The 18587-nt window shown below is 42.5% G+C and overlaps 1 protein-coding gene across 6 annotated transcripts in view; it reads left to right on the forward strand.

Annotated features, from left to right (window-relative positions):
• The window catches only part of MAP3K4 (mitogen-activated protein kinase kinase kinase 4), a 105095-nt gene that overhangs the window by 38172 nt on the left and 48336 nt on the right, over nt 1-18587 (forward strand). For all 6 annotated transcript variants that reach the window (XR_015133417.1, XR_015133418.1, XM_086318604.1 and 3 more), the window contains exon 3: nt 7415-8781. Coding sequence is in view for 4 of the 6 variants with exons in the window: in XM_086318604.1 (XP_086174730.1) it covers nt 7415-8781 (1367 nt within the window). In the remaining 2 variants the exon portion in view is untranslated. The remainder of the gene's footprint in view (nt 1-7414; nt 8782-18587) is intronic.

Raw genomic sequence — 18587 nt, forward strand, 5'->3', positions numbered from 1 at the left:
TCATCCAACCATCTCATCTTCTGTCGTCCCCTTCTCCTTCCGCCTTCAATCTTTCCCAGCATCAGGGTCTTTTCCCAGGAGTCAGTTCTTCGCATCAGGTGGCCAAAGGATTGCTGTCCTTCATTAGTCCTTCCAATGAATATTCAGGACTGATTTCCTTTAGGACGGACTGGTTGGATCTCCTTGCAGTCCAAGGGACTCTCAAGAGTCTTCTCCAGCACCACAGTTGAAAAGCATCAATTCTTTGATGCTCAGCTTTATTTATGGTCCAGCTCTCACATCCATACATGACTCCTGGGAAAACCACAGCCTTGACTAGGTGGACCTTTGTCAGCAAAGTAGTGTCTCTGCTTTTTAATATGCTGTCTAGGTTGGTCATAGCTTTTCTTCCAAGGAGCAAGTGTCTTTTAGTTTCATGGCTGCAGTCACCATCTGCAGTGATTTTGGAGCCCAAGAAAAGAAAGTCTGTCACTGTTTCCACTGTTTCTCCATGTATAACACAGTCTCTTTGCTTACATATAGCAATATCTGTGTTGCTGTACTGTATTGTTTTACAGCTGGCTTCTGTTTTCATTTCCTATGTTGTGAACTTTCTGTGTCATGGAGTAACCCGTGCTGAGTAACCCAGTTAAATGGCTGCTGAATCGTCTGGGGAAGCATCTGCCCAGTTATCACTGACGGTTCTCAGCACTGTGCTTGGCTCCTCAAAGGAGTTACCTTTTAAATATCATAATAACCCAACGAGATGTAGGTTCTCTATATTACTATGCAGCTTACGGTTGAGGAAATGACACAGTTTCTAGGGTGTGTAGTTTTAACTGTCCTGTCATGCGTACGTTAGAAAGTAGTTAGTTTGCCATCTGGTCAGCTGTTTTGGTCATGAAAACCAAAGAAAAATGGATAGGAAGCACCCACGTTGGGCGGGTGGGCCGTGTTACCTTATGGTGATGAGGTGTTCATTTTGAGCAGTAGAGCACTTGAGAGCTCGCCTGCTTCGAGACCTCGGCTACTTCGAGACCTCGGCTGCTTTGCGAACTTGCAGCAGCAGAGTGTGGTGGACGGGAGCACAGACTCGGTTCCCGGATTGCCTGGATTCTCATCCTAGCTCTCTCAGCTTCCAACCTCCATGTCTCATCTGAGAAATAAATGCCTTCCAGTGTGGTGAAGATTGTATGTTCAGTAAGCACTGGCTGTCATTATTATTACTGGGAGCTGAAGATTTCCTTCTCACTGTTTGCCTTAAAATTTTAAGGTAGAATTGAATAATTGTAACACTGAGCGTTTCCTTGTTAGCCGGTGCTCCCACTTTCAGGACAAGTCTCAAGTCACCGCTGCTGCGGCGTGGAGCTGGGCCTCTGTCTGGATTGCCCGTCTCCCGTAGCTCCTCCCAGCCCCCTTGCCTTCTCTGACTGCGTGTGTTGCCGTCATAGGTACGTTTTCTCCGGTCCTTCTCTCCTCCCTTCCCTCCCTTTCTTTGTGCCTTTGCCTCTCTCTCCTTTCTTTCAGCCCCCTTCTCTCCCCACCCCCACTTCCATCCCCCCTTATTTCTCCCTCCTCCTTTCTTTGACTCAGAACTTTGGTGACTGCGTAGGCTGGTGTTGTGCTGGACGATGGATAAGCCCTTGCTGATCTCCAGTCGCAGCCACGGAGATGGGCAGGCTGCCCCACCTTGTGTGGTCGAGCTGGGGTGCAGGCGAGTGAGGGGGCTCCTGCGGGCCCCCACAGGAGGGACCGAGCATACCTGGGCCTGGGAAGGTTTCAGGAACAAGCGGCACTCCTGCTGTGACCTGAAGGCTGAGCTTGGGAGACCAGGATTTCAGATGCATTTGTCATTCATCAGAGTATATTGGTCTCTCAGTGTTTTCAAGGGCTTTTTAGAGTTAATTAGATTGGCCAGACTTATTTTCAAAGCTTCCCAAGGAAATAGGAACTGATGCCTTCTTTCTTTCTCTCTGTGACTAGCAAAGGCTGCCTGGACCATACCCTTCAGTTTAGAACCGCGTGAAAGTGGAGCTCATCTCTTTAAAGAACGTCACCAATGGCCCTTTCACGTTTCCGGTCATCTGTCGCTGTGTGACAGACCGCGCCAAAGCGTGGTGTACCAAAGGAGCCCCCGTTTTCTTGTGCCCACGGCCCTGTGGGCAGGTGTCTGGGCAGCGTGCAGCTCCTCTACTGGCTGATGTCTCGGGCTTTAGCTGGCACAGTGCAGATGACTGGACGTGCCTTCATAGCCCGGCTGGGCGCCCGTGTCTTCTCCACGTGGTGTCTGCAGGATCTCTGATGTCCGGGATGACTCTGCCACCTGGGCAGAGAGCTGGTTGGCACTGTCCTTTTTTCCACGTGACCTTCCATCTGGCTGGCCTGGTCTTCTTCACAGCACCCTGGTCCCAGATAATTGGACTTCTTAAGTGACAGCTAGCTTCCTTCAGCTAGTTCAAGAGGTCCAGGTGGAATCTGAAAGGCCTGGGAGGCCCCAGAGCATCGTGGCTGCTGCCTTTTGCCCTGTGGGGCCAGCCAACACCCAGAGCGGGTGGGGCCGCGCCTGGAGCTGTGGTTCCGTGGCTGTCCTGAGAGACCTGCTCCTCCCTGCGTGTGAGGCTTTGGGCCTTACTGTCTGCTCAGTCCCGCTGTCTTTGCGTCTTCCGTCCCCACTCCCTTATAAATGGAAGTGCTGTCAGGAGCATCCTCGGAGGAACATAAGGTCACCCAGAGGTGACTGAGGCCCCTGTGTGCTGGAAGCAGGTGAGAGGAACCACTGACACCGTTTTCTTTAGACAGTAACCGTTGTCACGCGCTGATTATATGGATTTGATTGTTTAACTATTCTTATCGTCTGCTCAGAATAACTACTGCTGTTACAGACTGATTTTTTTATAACTAGAAATTCCGTCCCAGGCCTGAATCATACCCACTGTTTACTACATCCCTCAGTACAGCAAAGGAAGTAAGTCGAGTTGGTCCCGTAGCGTAAGTGGGCTCGATGAGAATGAAGACACCAGGTCAGAGTGCTTTTCAGGGCGAGCCTGCCCTGTGACCGCCATGGGCTCCGTTTTGCGGCAGTGATGTAACACTGTGAGAGCCAGGTTACAGAGACCCGTGTACCAGAATTTGTACATGCTGTACACACGTGTGCACATACGTGTACACACACGTGTGCACATACATGTACACACATTGGTCTCCTTGCCATTAGCAGGTATCTCAGGGGGTGTGTGTCTCTGTATGTGTGATTTTTTGCTAACATGGTGAGATTAGCAAGTTTTTTTTAAAAAATCATACTGCTATAAAATTGATCTGCTAAAATGGTTATAAATGAGATTCAGTCGCTATAGTTAGAGGAATGTTCACTGTGAACCAGAGTGGATTTGCATCTGTATTTCAGCTCTTTAATCCAAATCTAGCCCAACTTTCAAAGTTCTGGTTTAATTTTACAGTCTACCCTACACTTGGAGGCTCACTGTTGTAGCCACAGTCTCTTCTTCTCTGCCTTCATGTCATTTTGCATGTTTGTTGTCTGGCTTAAAATATTCTCTTGCCTTCCTTTCTGCCCTTATTTAAGGTGACCCCATTCTTTAAGGCCGTCAGCCAGGTAAGTACCTGGTCTTGCTTAACTCTTCTACAGATGAGTCCTGTAGCCCTCTGCAGTCTGTCTTTTATGGCACTCAGCATCTTAGCCTTTGCTTGGTCACATGGTCCTGCCCTGGGAGCAGCTCTGACAGGTGTAAAGGTGTTTGACGGCACAAACGTGAGTTATAGTAGGATCCCCGTCGGGACGTTCGCATCTGTGTGATCATCTGTGTGATGTGGTCCTCTCCAGCACGTGTTTGTTGTGAAGATGATGACAATTTCTATAGAGCCCTTAACCTCGGAAATGGGGAGATTGAATAAAGCAGTGTTTTCCCAAATGTGGTGTCGTTCTAGCCAGGCTGAATCAGAGGCCCTGGCAGTGGGCCCAGGAATCTGCATTGTAGCAAGAATCTGAGTGATTCTTTAATGTTGACTGAAGTTTGAGAACCTTGGATTAGGGGGTCTCTTAAGTCCCTTCGGATTGCTGATATTGACAGTCTAGCACATCATTGCCATAAATATCATCTCTCAGTTAAAGAGCAGGCATCTGTTTCTGTGTTCTTATTTGAGAGATTGCAGAGGGCCGGTGTTTTGAATTTGATATATATAGATGAAAGAACATAAGAATTGCAGGGGCTTGATAGAACTTAGATTGTATACATATTCTAAAGAGTCATTTTTAGGTGTGAATTGCAAGGAATTCAGTTGATTGTCTTAGATCTGTTGAAACCAGTGATTCATATTGCTTGTCATTTGTTTGTGTTCGGTTTTATTATACAATTTTTTTTTGTTCTTTTCCTTTCATGTTTTTCTGATTTGGCAGGAGTTATTGGTAATTGGCCAACGGAAGCAGAAACTTCTTGGAAGGTTTGTTTTAACGGTACTGCAGAATCACAGCACTCAATTTATAGCCAGTTGGGAGATCGCTATTCATTAGTCTTATTTAAGTCATTATGAATTAGTTCTGTAGTACTGTAATTAGAACTTGTATAAAGCATTCTGTATACTTTTGATCCATTCTCCTTTCCAGAAACTCTGTTTGACTTTCTGTTCATTGCAGAGGGATTTAGCATGGGCAAAAAACTAAACAAGCAAAGATTGGTATTTTCTTTTTGCACGGTAGCTAGACTAGAGCTTGAATCTATTTTCAGTTTAAATTATGTCATTTTAATGGTATATCAGTTTCCATTTGTGTTTTTTTTAAACCAATTTGGCTTTTTATTTTGGAAAAAAATATAGCTTCTTTGTCTTATCTTCCTCTTTTCCCAATTTACTTTCCTTTATACACATTGTAGATCCAAATACTGAACCATTCATTGCTTTTTGTAAGTACAAAATTAAAAAAAAAATGTTTAATATGCCATTTGTATGCTATAAGATAGGCTTCACAAGATGTGTATGTGATCTGCAAAACTTAGGTCTCTGGGCTTGCTAAAATTTGATTCTGTATTTACAGAAAAGTGGGATTATAGCATTTCTCTTCTTAAGTCCTTTTAATTGTTAGAATAAAGATCAAGGCTGAGAAGCTTCATCTCTTGGTATTTTCACGCGATGATTGTTAGCTCTGTGGTAAGTTTAGCACAGATTTGGGCTTAAAGTGCATAATGCAGCCTTCTGTGTTGTTAGATTATTGCACTGCCGGGTGGCTCAGTGGTAAACCCACCTGCAGTGCAGGAGCCATGGGTTCAATCCCTGGGTTGGGAAGGTCCCTTGGAGAAGGAAATGGCAAGCTGCTCCAGGATTTTTACCTGGGGAATCTCATCGACAGAGGACTTGGCAATTAAACAGCAGCAACTCCCAGTTAACTCTTTGTCTCCCTTAGAATCCTTAAATCATGGATTAGAAGAACATCTATACTCCTGTGGAATTACTGAGCCGAGCGGCAGTTCTGATTTTGGTTTTTTGAGAAAAGGTCTGCAGTGACTGCACGAGCTCAGATTCCCACTGGCAGTATGCGAGGATCCCTTTTTCTCCACGACCTTGCCGACGTTTGTTATTTGTGTTGTTTTTGATGGTAGCCATTCTGAGTGAAGAAATTTCTTGAATGGAGTGTATAAAAAGTTTTAAGACATGTAGAGTAAAGTAGATTAAAATAACAGATAAAATTTCCATTGTTTAAAAGTATTGCTAATTTAAAATATAGTAATAATAGTTTTATGTTAAAATATAGCAAATCTTATAGACAGATAAAATCCTTTTTGATGGATTATAAAATGAATTGAATATAAGTAAGTCAAATTGGAAGTGCTTTTAGAAATACTTGTTTGAAAAATCCTTACTTTAAAACTAAATTAAATTGATTTGGAGATATATTGATTTTGAACAAATTTTCTTTGTTAAATTAACTTTAACAAAGTTATATTAGTCTGGGTATATTAGTCGGTAAATTGATTTTGGGTATGTTAGTCTGTAATCATATAAATACACCCTATTTCATAAAATCTAAAGACATACTGTGCTATTATATAGTAAGAAAAAATGCTTATAGTTGATTCACAGTATATTCTTACACTTAGAATTTTTAATTATTTATCTAAAGAACTCTTTTATACTTTCTGATATTTAGATATAAGTTTTTAAAAGCCATTTATTACTTTTGTGCATATGTATATAAAGGAAAATGTAAATGAAATATATTAGTGAATATTTTCCTAAAAGTTGTTTATGTTACCATTAATTATAAAGCATATTCTAATTTCAAAGCAGTTGAAATACAAAATGTGTGTCCTAGATTCAAGGAGACAAACTGTACCTTGAGAGTAGAGGGTACATGGGGGTGGTGCTGTAGGCTTGGGCGTCATCAGTGTGTGAAGGGCACATGAAGGTCACCCAGGGAGAAGGCAGATGAGGCAGGAGAGACTCAGGAGGACTTGGAGAAACACGCACTTTTCATGGAGCGAGCTGAGGTCCCAGGAGGGACTTTGGAAAGGGGTGACTTCAGGAGCAGAAGACAGCCCTGAGACTGCTGCGTCTAGAAGATGAGAGAGTGCAGGGGTTTCTGTGAGGTAGAGATGGTTCAGAGGGTCAGAGATGCCCAACAGGAAAGAAGACGTGTGTTTGTTTCAAAGCTTGGGAACTCAGTTAATAGAACTATTCACAGTTCTTTGAAGGAGAATTGTGATGTTTGCTTTTTTTGCATTAATTCTGAATGATTTTTACGTGTCAGTATAATAGACTAGGCAAATTTTACTAAATTAGGCTGTATGTCTTCAGTTTCCTTAATGTTAAATTAAGAAATGTTACTGCTCACTTGTTTGTGGCAAAGAAGAAATCAAGGAACAGAAATTAAGGTAAGCATTTTTGCTTACGTGTCTTTCAGTGTTTCATGAGAATAATCTTAAGGTGCCTTAAGGGTTCTTTCCTCCATCTGCTTGATTTTACAAATGACAGGAGTAACCCAGAAAACTTAACCGATTTGCTCTAAGGTGATGCTTCGGTTCGTGGCCAAGGCAAGAGACGGATGTGTTCTCTCAGCTGGGTACTCTCGGGCCTGCTGTGCTGTTTCTCCGCTCTTAAGTCCAAGGTGATAACTCAGGAAGGTTTGGTTTACCTGGATGACTGCACTTTGTAGTAGACAAGTAAACAGCTGCTTTTAGGTTAGTGGTGGAGGACATTAGAGAATATAGCAAGTATTATGTAACAGGAAAAATGGGTTAAAACCTTTTTAAAAGTTTACAGAGAAATGCTTTGTGTGTTGTAGTCTCTTAATTTTCAGCACATGGTATGATTATTTTCTCCAGTGGCAGCCTGCACCTATAAATACATGTGGATATCAGTCTTACTGAAAATATTGAGAACAGCTCGATCTTTTAGAGTAACGTTAATGTTCTTCTTCTTTTTTTAATAGAAAAAATGAATGCATCAAACCAACCTCCACACAGAGACACTGGAAAAACTGTGGAGAACGTGGAAGAATACAGCTATAAGCAGGAGAAAAAGATCCGAGCGGCTCTCAGGTCCACGGAGCGGGATCATAAGAAGAATGTGCAGTGCTCGTTCATGCTGGACTCAGTGGGGGGCTCTCTGCCCAAAAAGTCCATCCCGGATGTGGATCTCAATAAGCCTTACCTCAGTCTCGGCTGCAGCAATGCTAAGCTTCCGGTCTCTGTGCCCATGCCGATAGCCAGAACCGCCCGCCAGACTTCCAGGACTGACTGTCCGGCAGATCGCTTAAAATTTTTTGAAACTCTCCGACTTCTGCTAAAGCTTACCTCAGTCTCAAAGAAGAAGGACAGGGAGCAAAGAGGCCAGGAAAGCACATCCGCGTTCTGGTTTAACCGATCTAACGAGCTGATCTGGTTAGAGCTGCAAGCCTGGCACGCCGGCCGGACCATTAACGACCAGGACCTCTTTTTATACACAGCCCGCCAGGCCATCCCAGACATTATCAACGAAATCCTTACCTTCAAAGTTAACTATGGGAGCTTCGCCTTCGTTAGAAACGGAGCTAGTCTTAACGGTACTTCAGTAGAAGGGCAGTTCGGAGCCCCTCACGGGACGCAGCCTGCGGGTTACTCAACCTATCACGAGCACCTCCAACGCCAGAGGGTGTCCTTCGAGCAGGTCAAACGGATAATGGAGCTGCTGGAGTACATAGAGGCACTTTATCCATCGCTGCAGGCTCTTCAAAAGGATTATGAGAAGTATGCTGCAAAGGACTTCCAGGACAGGGTGCAGGCGCTCTGTTTGTGGTTAAACATCACAAAGGACTTAAATCAGAAATTAAGGATTATGGGCACCGTGTTGGGCATCAAGAATTTATCAGACATTGGCTGGCCGGTGTTTGAAATCCCCTCCCCGCGATCATCCAGGGGCAACGAGCCCGAGGATGAGGCGGAGGACACAGAAGGAGAGCTGAAGGAGCTGGACAGCAGCACGGAGGAGAGTGAGGAAGAGCAGAGCTGCGGCCCGAGGGCACCGGAGCCCAGGCCGCCCGCCGACCACAGCCGCCACATCCAGTCGCCCCCGGACTGTGTCCCGAAGAAGCTCGAGAGGCTGGAGTCGGAGGACGAGTGTGTCGGCTGGGGAGCCCCAGACTGTAGCGCCGAGGCAGGCGTTAGTGGGCACTGTCTGACCTCTATCTACAGACCCTTTGTAGACAAAGCGCTGAAGCAGATGGGCTTAAGGAAGTTGATTCTAAGGCTTCACAAGCTGATGGACGGTTCCTTGCAGCGGGCACGTATAGCGCTAGTTAAGAGCGACGGTCCAGTGGAGGTAGGTTTCCAGAAGGCAGTGAGCTTAGCCTTTGTTCTGCTGTTACTTGTAAATTACAGTGTATGTTGTATTACATATGTACTTTCATAGCCTAGATTTTTTGTTGTTGTTAATTGAAGTATAGTGGATTTACAGTATTGTGTTCACAGTCTTGATATTTTTAAGGCATAAAACGGTAGTTATTATAAACTGCAGACATAAACATTTCTATAAAGTATTGTGATAAATCGGAAAATGGATCTATGAAAACTGTATGAAATTGGGTGAAATTAAGTGTGTGGAGGGGGAAAAAAAATTCAACGATTTAAATATAGGATGGAGAAGGACAGACTAGGTATAAATAAAGAGGGAAGAAAGCCACAATCATGGGTGACCACAGGCTGAATATGAGTCAGTAAAGAAGTCAACATGATGTTGAAATATTTTTAAATGAGTATGGCATCCGAGGTCACAGATGTAGTTCCTTGTCTATTCTTTGCAATAGCTTACTTCTTTTGAGTCGCATGTCCCGTTTTGATCACTGGATTATAAAGAGAGATGAATTATACAGAAGGCTAAGAATGGTCATAGGGAAACAGTATACGCTGTTGGGTAAGCTTAAGCATAGATGGTCAGCATAGATGGTAGAAGTTTATTGAAAGTATTATCAAATATGTTTTGGCATGTGAAGATTTTTGAGAGAGGAAAATGTCTCCAGAGGAAGTGGCTTGAAAATGGTACAGATTTGGTTTTATTAGCTTGATATCTTAGAAATTCTTTACAGTTAAAAAGTGGCAAAACTAGCAGAGGGTATATTGTTGGATATTGTTCTCGAGAGTGAAAGAGTATAAGGAATTCTTCTGTTGTGGTGAGTTTGCATGTTCGTCTGGCTAAAAGCAAAAGCACCCAGCTCTTTGAGATCCCTAATTACCAGAGTTAGGCTGTGATTCTGAATTTTAACAGCTATATACATATATATATGTGTGTGTGTGTGTGTGTATCTACTTTTTTAAAAAGCTTAATTACACCATCTGGCTTGCTTTGGAGTCAGAGATGATAAAACAGAAGATATTCTTTATTCGTTAAGATGGGAAGTATCGGAAGAGAACTCCAATTTGCAAAATTCTAAGTTTTAATCTGATGGCCAAATTATGAGCTCTTAGGAGAAGGGCTCAGGCAGTCACATAATATAGCAAGATGTTTGCAGAATGAATCAATTTTGTAGCTGTAAGAGGTTAGTTTACTTTGAGTATTATTTTGATTAAGTGAAGTCACTCAGTTGTGTCCGACTCTTTGCCACCCCATGGACTGTAGTCTGTCAGACTCCTCCGTCCATGGGATTTCCTGGGCAAGAATACTGGAGTGGGTTGCCATTTCCTTCTCCAGGGATTATTTTGACTAGAAATCTCAAAAATGAATTTTCTTTGAGCAGTATTTTGACTCTGTGAATGACTTTTTATGTATATCTTTTTATTAGGGCAAATGATGTTTTTCCCGTTTAGTCCGTGAATAACTGTTTTATAATAATAATTTATTATAGTAGAAGTTTCAAAGTCAGTAGAGCAAAACTAGATCCATAATAAAGATTTGGCATATGCTTCAACTAGTGAGCAGCTTATCTTGGTTTGGGTTTTCGGCTGGAGTTCAGTTCCAGCAAGGACACCTGTGGGATGGGGTTGATTAATTTGTTTGGTGTTTTTTTTTTTTTTTTTTGGCTCTGTGGGCTTTTCTTTAGTTGCGTCAAGTAAGGTCCTCTCTAGTGTGGTGAGCGGGTTTCTCATCACGGTGGCTCCTCCTGTTGCAGAGCGCAGACTCCGGGGCCCACGGGCTTCGGCAGCTGCAGCACGTTGGCTCAGCTAGTTGTGGCCCCAGGCTCTGGAGCACAGGCTTAGTACCTGTGGCACACGGGCTTAGTCGCCCTGCAGCCTGTGCGATCTTCCCAGACCATGGATGAAACCTGTGTCTTCTGCGTTGGCAAGCAATTTCCTCGCCACTGAGCCACCAGGGAAACCCGATTAATCTTTTTTTCATGAAGCACTATTTTTGAAGTGATATCAGTGAAAAAGTCCTGGCATTATTACCTCCCCTTGGATTCATTAGCGCTCATAGGAGAGAAGGGTTCATGGTGGGGGGCTCAGAGCGGCGTGTTGGGGCTTCTTAAAACTGCTTTGCGTTCCTGCCCGCAGACTGTCTTCCTCCCTGCCCTGGAACCTCTGTGGCATTGAATCCCTGCTGCTTCTGGCACAGCTTTGCATCACTTAGATGCGTTGGAACAAGAAAAAGATTGTGAATGAGTGCATTTTCTGTTAGAACACTTATTGAAAAAAGACAGTAGTGGGTAGCTCATAGTTTTGAATTCTAAGTTGTATGCCTTTGGTGTGACCAGTTGAGACTTAACTGAATGAAAAGGTTATCTTTATTACAGAAAAGAGATACATACAAAATCAAAGTGTATGAATTAAAGATGTTTATTAGAATTATTTGGGATCGTTTGCTTTTCAAAAAGAAATGAAGTACAGAAACACCTCTTGTTTTAAATTTTGGTTTATAAAATGTTGTGTTTGTCAAATAATGAAAGAGGAAATAACCAAGAGCTAAAATTCTGTGTTGGAGATTAATCCAAACTGATAAAAGATAAGTCTCCAAAATGATAATGAACTCAATGGGAAAGTAAAACTTTATTTTTATTCCTATTTCAGGGACATAATTTCCATAAAGGAAGTGTACATTTATGTATATATATGAATATGTACACTCCCCTTCTGGGTTTGTTTTAGTTTTTTTATGAAGTATGTCTGGGAAAGAGCCACAGTTTTAAAATCAAATAACTGGATTCCATTTCTTGATGCAACGCTTTCTCGCTACACAACTTTGTAAATGACTTAATCTTCCTGATCCCAAGTCTTCACGTCTGTAAAATGGATATAATAATACTTTCCTACCTCACAGGGTTGTTGTGAGGCTTAAAAAGATATTTGTGTAAATAGTAAAATGCTATAGAAATTAAATATAAACTATTGTTTTTTAGAAGTTTTGTTAACATTTTTCCCTCTTGAAGCTGACTGTACGGTAGTAGGGGCTAGACAAGTCTATATTTTTACTTTTTAAGTGTATTTTTAGCTTTTCAGTTCAGTTCAGTTCAGTTGCTCAGTCGTGTCCCACTCTTTGCGACCCCATGAATCTCAGCACGCCAGGCCTCCCTGTCCATCACCAACTCGCGGAGTTTACCCAAACTCATGTCCATTGAGTTGGTGATGCCATCTAACCATCTCATCCTCTGTCGTCCCCTTCTCCTCCTGCCCTCAATCTTTCCCAGCATCAGAGTCTTTTCAAATGAGTCAGCTCTTCACATCAAGTGGCCAAAGTATTGGAGTTTCAGCTTCAACATCATTCCTTCCAATGAACACCCAGGACTGATCTCCTTTAGGATGGACTGGTTGGATGTCCTTGCAGTCCAAGGAACTCTCAAGAGTCTTCTCCAACACCACAGTTCAAAAGCATCAATTCTTTGGTGCTCAGCTTTCTTCACAGTCCAACTCTTACATCCATACATGACCACTGGAAAAACCATAGCCTTGACTAGACAGGCCTTTGTTGGCAGAGTAATGTCTCTGCTTTTTAATATGCTGTCTAGGTTGGTCATAACTTTCCTTCCAAGGAGTAAGCATTTTTTAATTTTAGCTTTTAATCTCTTTCAAATAATCGTACATTTTTAAGGGCATACGTTTTAAGCAATGGATGACCTTTTAGGTTTGAGGACAGTTTTGTTTTCATTCTAATTGTTAGAAACGTCTTGTCTGACTGGCACTGCAGACCGCGCCCAGTACGTGTCTTCTGCTCTGCACGGTTTCTATGGCTTATGTGATAATAGTGATGAATACAGCTGAAGGATTCTGTAGAAAAGAAGAATTATGATATTTGATTGTTCTCGTATATGACTGTATTTTTATTTCTCATGATTAAGTTATTTGCAACTTGTGTTTGTAAATAGCATCTAATATTTAATTCTCATTGGCTTGTAAACATGCTTTATTTATAAAACAGCTTTCCCTAAAAAGAAACATATTTCAGTATCCTTAAGTTTAAAAAATGTAACTAGTGATACTAAAAAATCTATTTGCAAATTGTTTTAATAAAACGGATATCATAAATAGCCTTAATGGTTTGTTAAAGATCAAGTAACGTTGCAGCTCCCTGTTGTGCTGTTGAGGCTCAGTTGCTCAGTCCTGTCTAACTCTTTGGCGATCCCAGGGACTGTAGCCCACCAGGCCCCTCTGTCCACGGGATTTCCCAGGCAAGAATACTGGAGTGGGTTGCCATTTCCTACTCCAGGAGCCCTTCCCCACCCAGAGATTGAACCTGCATCTCTTGCATCTCCTGCATTGTCAGACAGATTCTTTATTGCTGAGCCACCTGGGAAGCCCCTGTAGCTCCCCAGTTCCATAAATTCATTTTCTCAGGACATGTTTCTAATTACATATGCAGTCTCTGGTTAACAAATGAGTTCATTTCTGAAGTTCAGTTTTTAAGACAGTTGTTTCAATCTCGAAAATAATTATTCAGAGAAAGTGCCGTAAATGAGCTTCAGGCCTTCAAATAAAACTTAGGAAAATCTAAGTAACTGAACTAACAAGGCCAGCTAAAATTTTATTCCTGGCAGCAAGGACAACATAACGTCAGAGTCAAAAATGAGAGAAAACGTCCCCGCCCCCCCCACTTTGCTTGTGGACCTAGAGATGAACCTGGTTCTTTCTCATGCTTACTCGTTTGTGTCCTGGTTTTCCTTTTTTCTTGATATTTAGCCCATCCCAGGATCGCAGTCCTACTTAATTCCCCTTCTTTGCTGCAGTGGAAGCTGCTCTAATCTAAGTGTGGTTGATCTCGAGTCTTAGGAATACATGTCCTGATGGCCGCTTCATAGCAGTGTGTGCTGCTGTCCTTTCACGGTAGAGATTTTTTAGCCTCCGATTTCTGCTCCTTCTCCATCAGATGCTGCTTGTAGAGTATCTGTCCCAGCTTTCCTTAAAAATTAATAGGAATCGTCTCAGTCCAGTAGTTCCTAGGTAGCCTTTCCTACAGCTACTCTAGCTGTAGGTTTTGTTATGTTGTTTATAATTCAGTTTTAGCTTAAAGAGTAAAACAAGAGACTATGTAAACATATATAAAAGATTGATCCTTCATTTCAAAACTACCCACATGCAATTGCATTTTTTTTTTTTTAGTACACTTGTAATCATGAATACTTTCAGATTTTTAGGGAACTTACAAAGATAGTACACAATTTTCATATGCTCTTCATCCAGTTTCCTCTGATATTGACATCGTCATCAACTCTGGTCCACTTCTCAAAATTAATATACTAACATTGGCGCAAAATGCCGTTAACTAAGTTACAGACATTATTCGTGTTTTTGTTCTTCTGCTAATGTCCCTTGCTTGTTCCAGGATCCAGTCAAGGCCACCCCACCGCATTTAGTCAATGGGTCCTCTTAGTCTCTTCTGATCTGTGGCAGTTTCTCGACGTTCCTTATTTTTCATGACCTGGATGGCTTGTAGGATACTCTCGAATTTGGGTCTGTCTGATGTTTTCTCACGATTAGACTGGATGAGCTTCTGTGTGTAACGGGCTTCTGTATGAGCATCACAAAGGTGAAGTGCCCTCGTGCTGATGTCGACCTTGACTGCTTGGTTCACGTGGGTCTGCAGGTTCTTCCACAAGTGACCAGTTTTCCCTCTCCACGCTCTGTTCTTTGGAAGTAGGTCACTAAGTGCAAGCCACACTCAAGGGGACGGGAATTGAGCTCCGCCTCCAGGAGTGGGGAGTATGGGCGTGTATACTTGGAACTCTTCTGTAAAGCAGGTTTGCCTCTCCTGTCCCGTCTTTTCAATTATGTATTTACCTCAGTATGGACGCATAAATCTTGGTTTTCTACTTCGGGTTGTAGTTCAGTGGTATTGCTGCTTACTGTCTTGCTCAGGTTGTTCCTGCTTTGGCCATTGGAGCTCCTTCAAGCGGCTTCTGTATCCTTGTCATACTTGCTCCTCCTTTTTGTGTGTGTGGTTTTGCTTTTGAGCAGTTTCTTGCTTTTTGGCATCATCTTGTATTTTCCCTGTTCCAGTCCTGAAATCAGCCTTTTCTCTAAGGAGCTCTTCTTCCTTTTATTGGAGAATGGTATTTAGGAACGGAGCCCTGGGCCCCAGATGTGTTCATTACTACTGGGGTATCATTGCTTCTAGGCGCTGTCAGTGATCGAGTTAAAAAATATAGATCTATCTTCTAATCCATGTATACACACACAGATCTGTAGTTACTTCCATATGTGTCTTTCTGCCTGTCTGTTAAAAGTGAACATGAGTTCGTACTGAAGTCTCAGGTGCTGATCCGGCTCCACTGCTTCTGCCCGTGCCTTATTGTAACTTCTCTTGCAGTGAGAAGCCTGGCTCCCATTACTGCAGTGGATTTATTATGTTTGTGCAAGCCTAGTTGACATTAAGGTAGTCTTAGAATTGCTAACCAGGACCCCTCCAAGGACTAAATTTACCAACTAGAGTAGTGTTTAACTGTACGCACAGTTCTCTGTGTCTTTAGCCTCAGAGCATGTAGATGGAATGTAGTTTTCTACAGTTAGGTGAGCACCTTTCTCTTCACATTCTCCAGTGCGGTTATAGCATGCATTTGTAATACAGTGATCTCAGTCTGTCCTGGGGTCCCCTGGTGTCCTAGCTGATGTTTACTATAAAGTTCATTCTTTGTGTTATATAACTCTCGCTTATATAACTCTCTGGGTTCTGTGCATTTAATTTGTGAACACCTATAAAATGTCTAAGCTCTAGACTGTGATACAGTTATTTTATGCTCCTCTGTTTTTGTTCTACCTTATGAAACTTAAAATGAAAAACTATATTTTAATGTAATGTACAAAAAAAAGTAGCTGACTTTGACTGTGTATAACCATGCATATTACTCCAAATTCCAGGAAGATTTTTGGTTACTTTATTACTTTTTTGTATTAGGAATGGATCATGTAATTATTATAAGCTTAGTGACCAATGAAATATTGTTTATCTTTTGGATCTGGCTATAATTATGTTCTTTTTTCCCCATAAGCACAAGAAACCCTGAAGAGGTTTTCTTTTATATTCAGAATGGGCAGAAGACTGTAGAAACTAGGGAAGTGTTAGTCACTCAGTCGTGTTCAACTCTTTGCAAACCCGTGGTCTGTAGCCCACCAGGCTTCTCTGTCCATGGGATTCTGCAAGCAAGAATACTGGAATGGGTTGCCGTTTCCTCCTCCAGGGGATCTTCCCGACCCAAGGATCGAAACTGGGTCTTCTGCATTGCAGGCAGATTCTTTACCGACTGAGCCAGTAGGGAAGTCCAACTCTTTAACTAGAAACTAGGATATATATAAGCTATTATCATTTATTGAGTCTTACCATGTGCTAGATACAACAACCAAATGAAATGGTGGTGTTATTTTTCAGAGAAGGAGATGGGGGGCTAAGTTGCCCCAAAGCACAGAAGCTGTAGATTGTGGGAGGGCTTCACACCCAGGATTTGGGGATACCGGACTTTAAACTGTGCCAATGGCTTCTAAGCCTGGCTACACAGCAGCATTACCTCAGGAGCTTTTAAAAACACTTGCCTTTGCCCTTCTGGGCTAGAGGGCAGGTCAGACTCTCTCATGGTAGGACATACGCACTGATATTCTTAACCTCGAGTGAACTTTATATGAATCCAGACCAGCCCCAGTGCAGCTGAGAGTCAGCCCTTTGGAAACACCCTAAGTAGACTACAGTACTCCCGTAGCCCATCTCCAAGGTCAGTGTTCAGTAAAACTGTTGTCATAGCTAATTTTTTATTTGTTGTAATCATCACCTGTCTGACTTTGTTAGTAAAGTTACAGGAACTTTTGAAGAAAAGCTGCCCTAACCCATTTTTAAAATAATTTTTATTGGAGTATACTTGCTTTGAAAAAAAGCTTTTTATTCTTATTTTTTCTGACTTTTATTTATTTTTTTACAGTATGTGGAGGAGATTGTTTTTTATTGAAGAATAGCTGATGTATATATTATCTGTTGCGCAGGTACAGTGTAGTGGTTTTCAGTGTTTGAAGGTTATGCTCCATTTATAAAATACTGTCTGTATTCCCTGTGTTGTACAACGTAGCCTCATAGCTTATTTATTTTATACAAAGTAATTTATATCTCTCCATCCCTTCCCCCACGTCGCCCCTCCCGCCTCATCCTCCCCACTGGTAACCACTGTGTGGGTGGTTTTCTGTATCTGCAAGTCTGCTTTTTTTTGTTACATTCACTAGTTTCTTGTATGTTTTAGATTCTTTTATGTGACATCGTACACTGTGTGTCTTTCTCTGTCTGACTATTTCACTTAGAATAATACCCTCCATGTCCATTCGTGTTGCTGCAAATGGCAAGATTTCATTCTCTTTTTATGGCTGGATGCTATTCTGGGAGGACAGGGGAGCCTGGTGGGCTGCAGTCCATGGGGTCGCAGAATCACACACGACTTAGTGACTGAACAATAGCAACAAGTATTCTCTTGTATATATGTAGCACATCTTCTTCATCCATTCACCTGTTGATGGACACTTACATTGCTTCTGTGTCTCGGCAATTGTAAATAATGCTGCTGTGAACATTGGAGCGTGTGTGTCTTTTCAAATTGCTTCCCTGGTAGCTTAGCAGTAAAGAATCCACCTGCCAATATATAGGAGATGTGGGTTAGATCCCTGAGTCAGGAAGATACCCTGGAGAAGGAAGTGGCAACCCACTCCAGTATTCTTGCTTGAAGAATCCCATGAGCAGAGGAATCTGGCGAGCTACTGTCCATGGGGTAGCAAAAGAGTCAAACACGACTCAGCGACTAGAGAACAGAAAAGAAACGTCTTTTCAAATTAGTGTTTTTGTTTCTGGATATATACCCAGGAGTGGAATTTCTGGGTTGTAAGGTGATTCTATTTTAGTTTTTTTGAGAAACCTCCATACTGTTTTCCATGGTGGCTGTACCAATTTCCACCCACATACATGAATTTTCTAATTGAATAACTGGAAAGATAATAAGCACATGCTTGCTTATTTGCCTATAGGTTTTTTGTTTTGTTTTCTTAAAGGAAGCACACTTACATGGGACAGAATAGGAAGTTGAGGTGTATTATTTTTGACCGACATGAGCCAGCTGAATCAAACTCGATGTAAGATGAAAGAACAGAACTCACCAGCTTGTAGTGGAGAACTGAATCTGTGCTGACAGTGACTAGACTAGTAGCTGGTCTTGAATACTCGTTTTATAGAGGGGGGTTGGTCAAGTAACTTGGTCAAGGTTGCAAGACCAGTAAGCGGTAGAGTCGAGGTGTGAAACCAGCACTCCCTGCTCCTCACTGTTACTGTGTACTGCCTCCCCAAGTTACGCTTGGTTCCACACAGCACCTTAAATGTTTTTCCTAACGCTTGTGTATCTGGTGGATTCGGGCCTTAGCTGCTGCATGGGGAGTCTTCGCTGTTTCCTATGGGGCCTGTCCTTGTGGTGCACGGACCCTCTGGCCGCGGCCTGCAGGTTCCAGAGCGCACTGGCCCAAGGTTGCAGTACTCAGGCTTAGTTGCCCCGTGGGATGTGGGATTAGTTCCCCGACCAGGAATCGAACCTGCATCCCTTGGATTGCAAGGCAGATTCTTAACTCCTGGACCACCAGGGAAGTCCCTTTAAATGTTTTTTTGACTTGGTGGCCAGTGTTTAAAAAAAAAAAAAGTCACGTGAAAATCTGGATTCTTTGTTTTCCTTGAAATCCCGGGAGGTCTGTCAGCAC

This window comes from Bos grunniens, chromosome 9 (assembly GCF_055505025.1).
Source record: "Bos grunniens cultivar Pamir isolate PY7600 chromosome 9, Bosgru_T2T1.0, whole genome shotgun sequence".
Taxonomy (NCBI): Eukaryota; Metazoa; Chordata; class Mammalia; order Artiodactyla; family Bovidae; genus Bos; species Bos grunniens.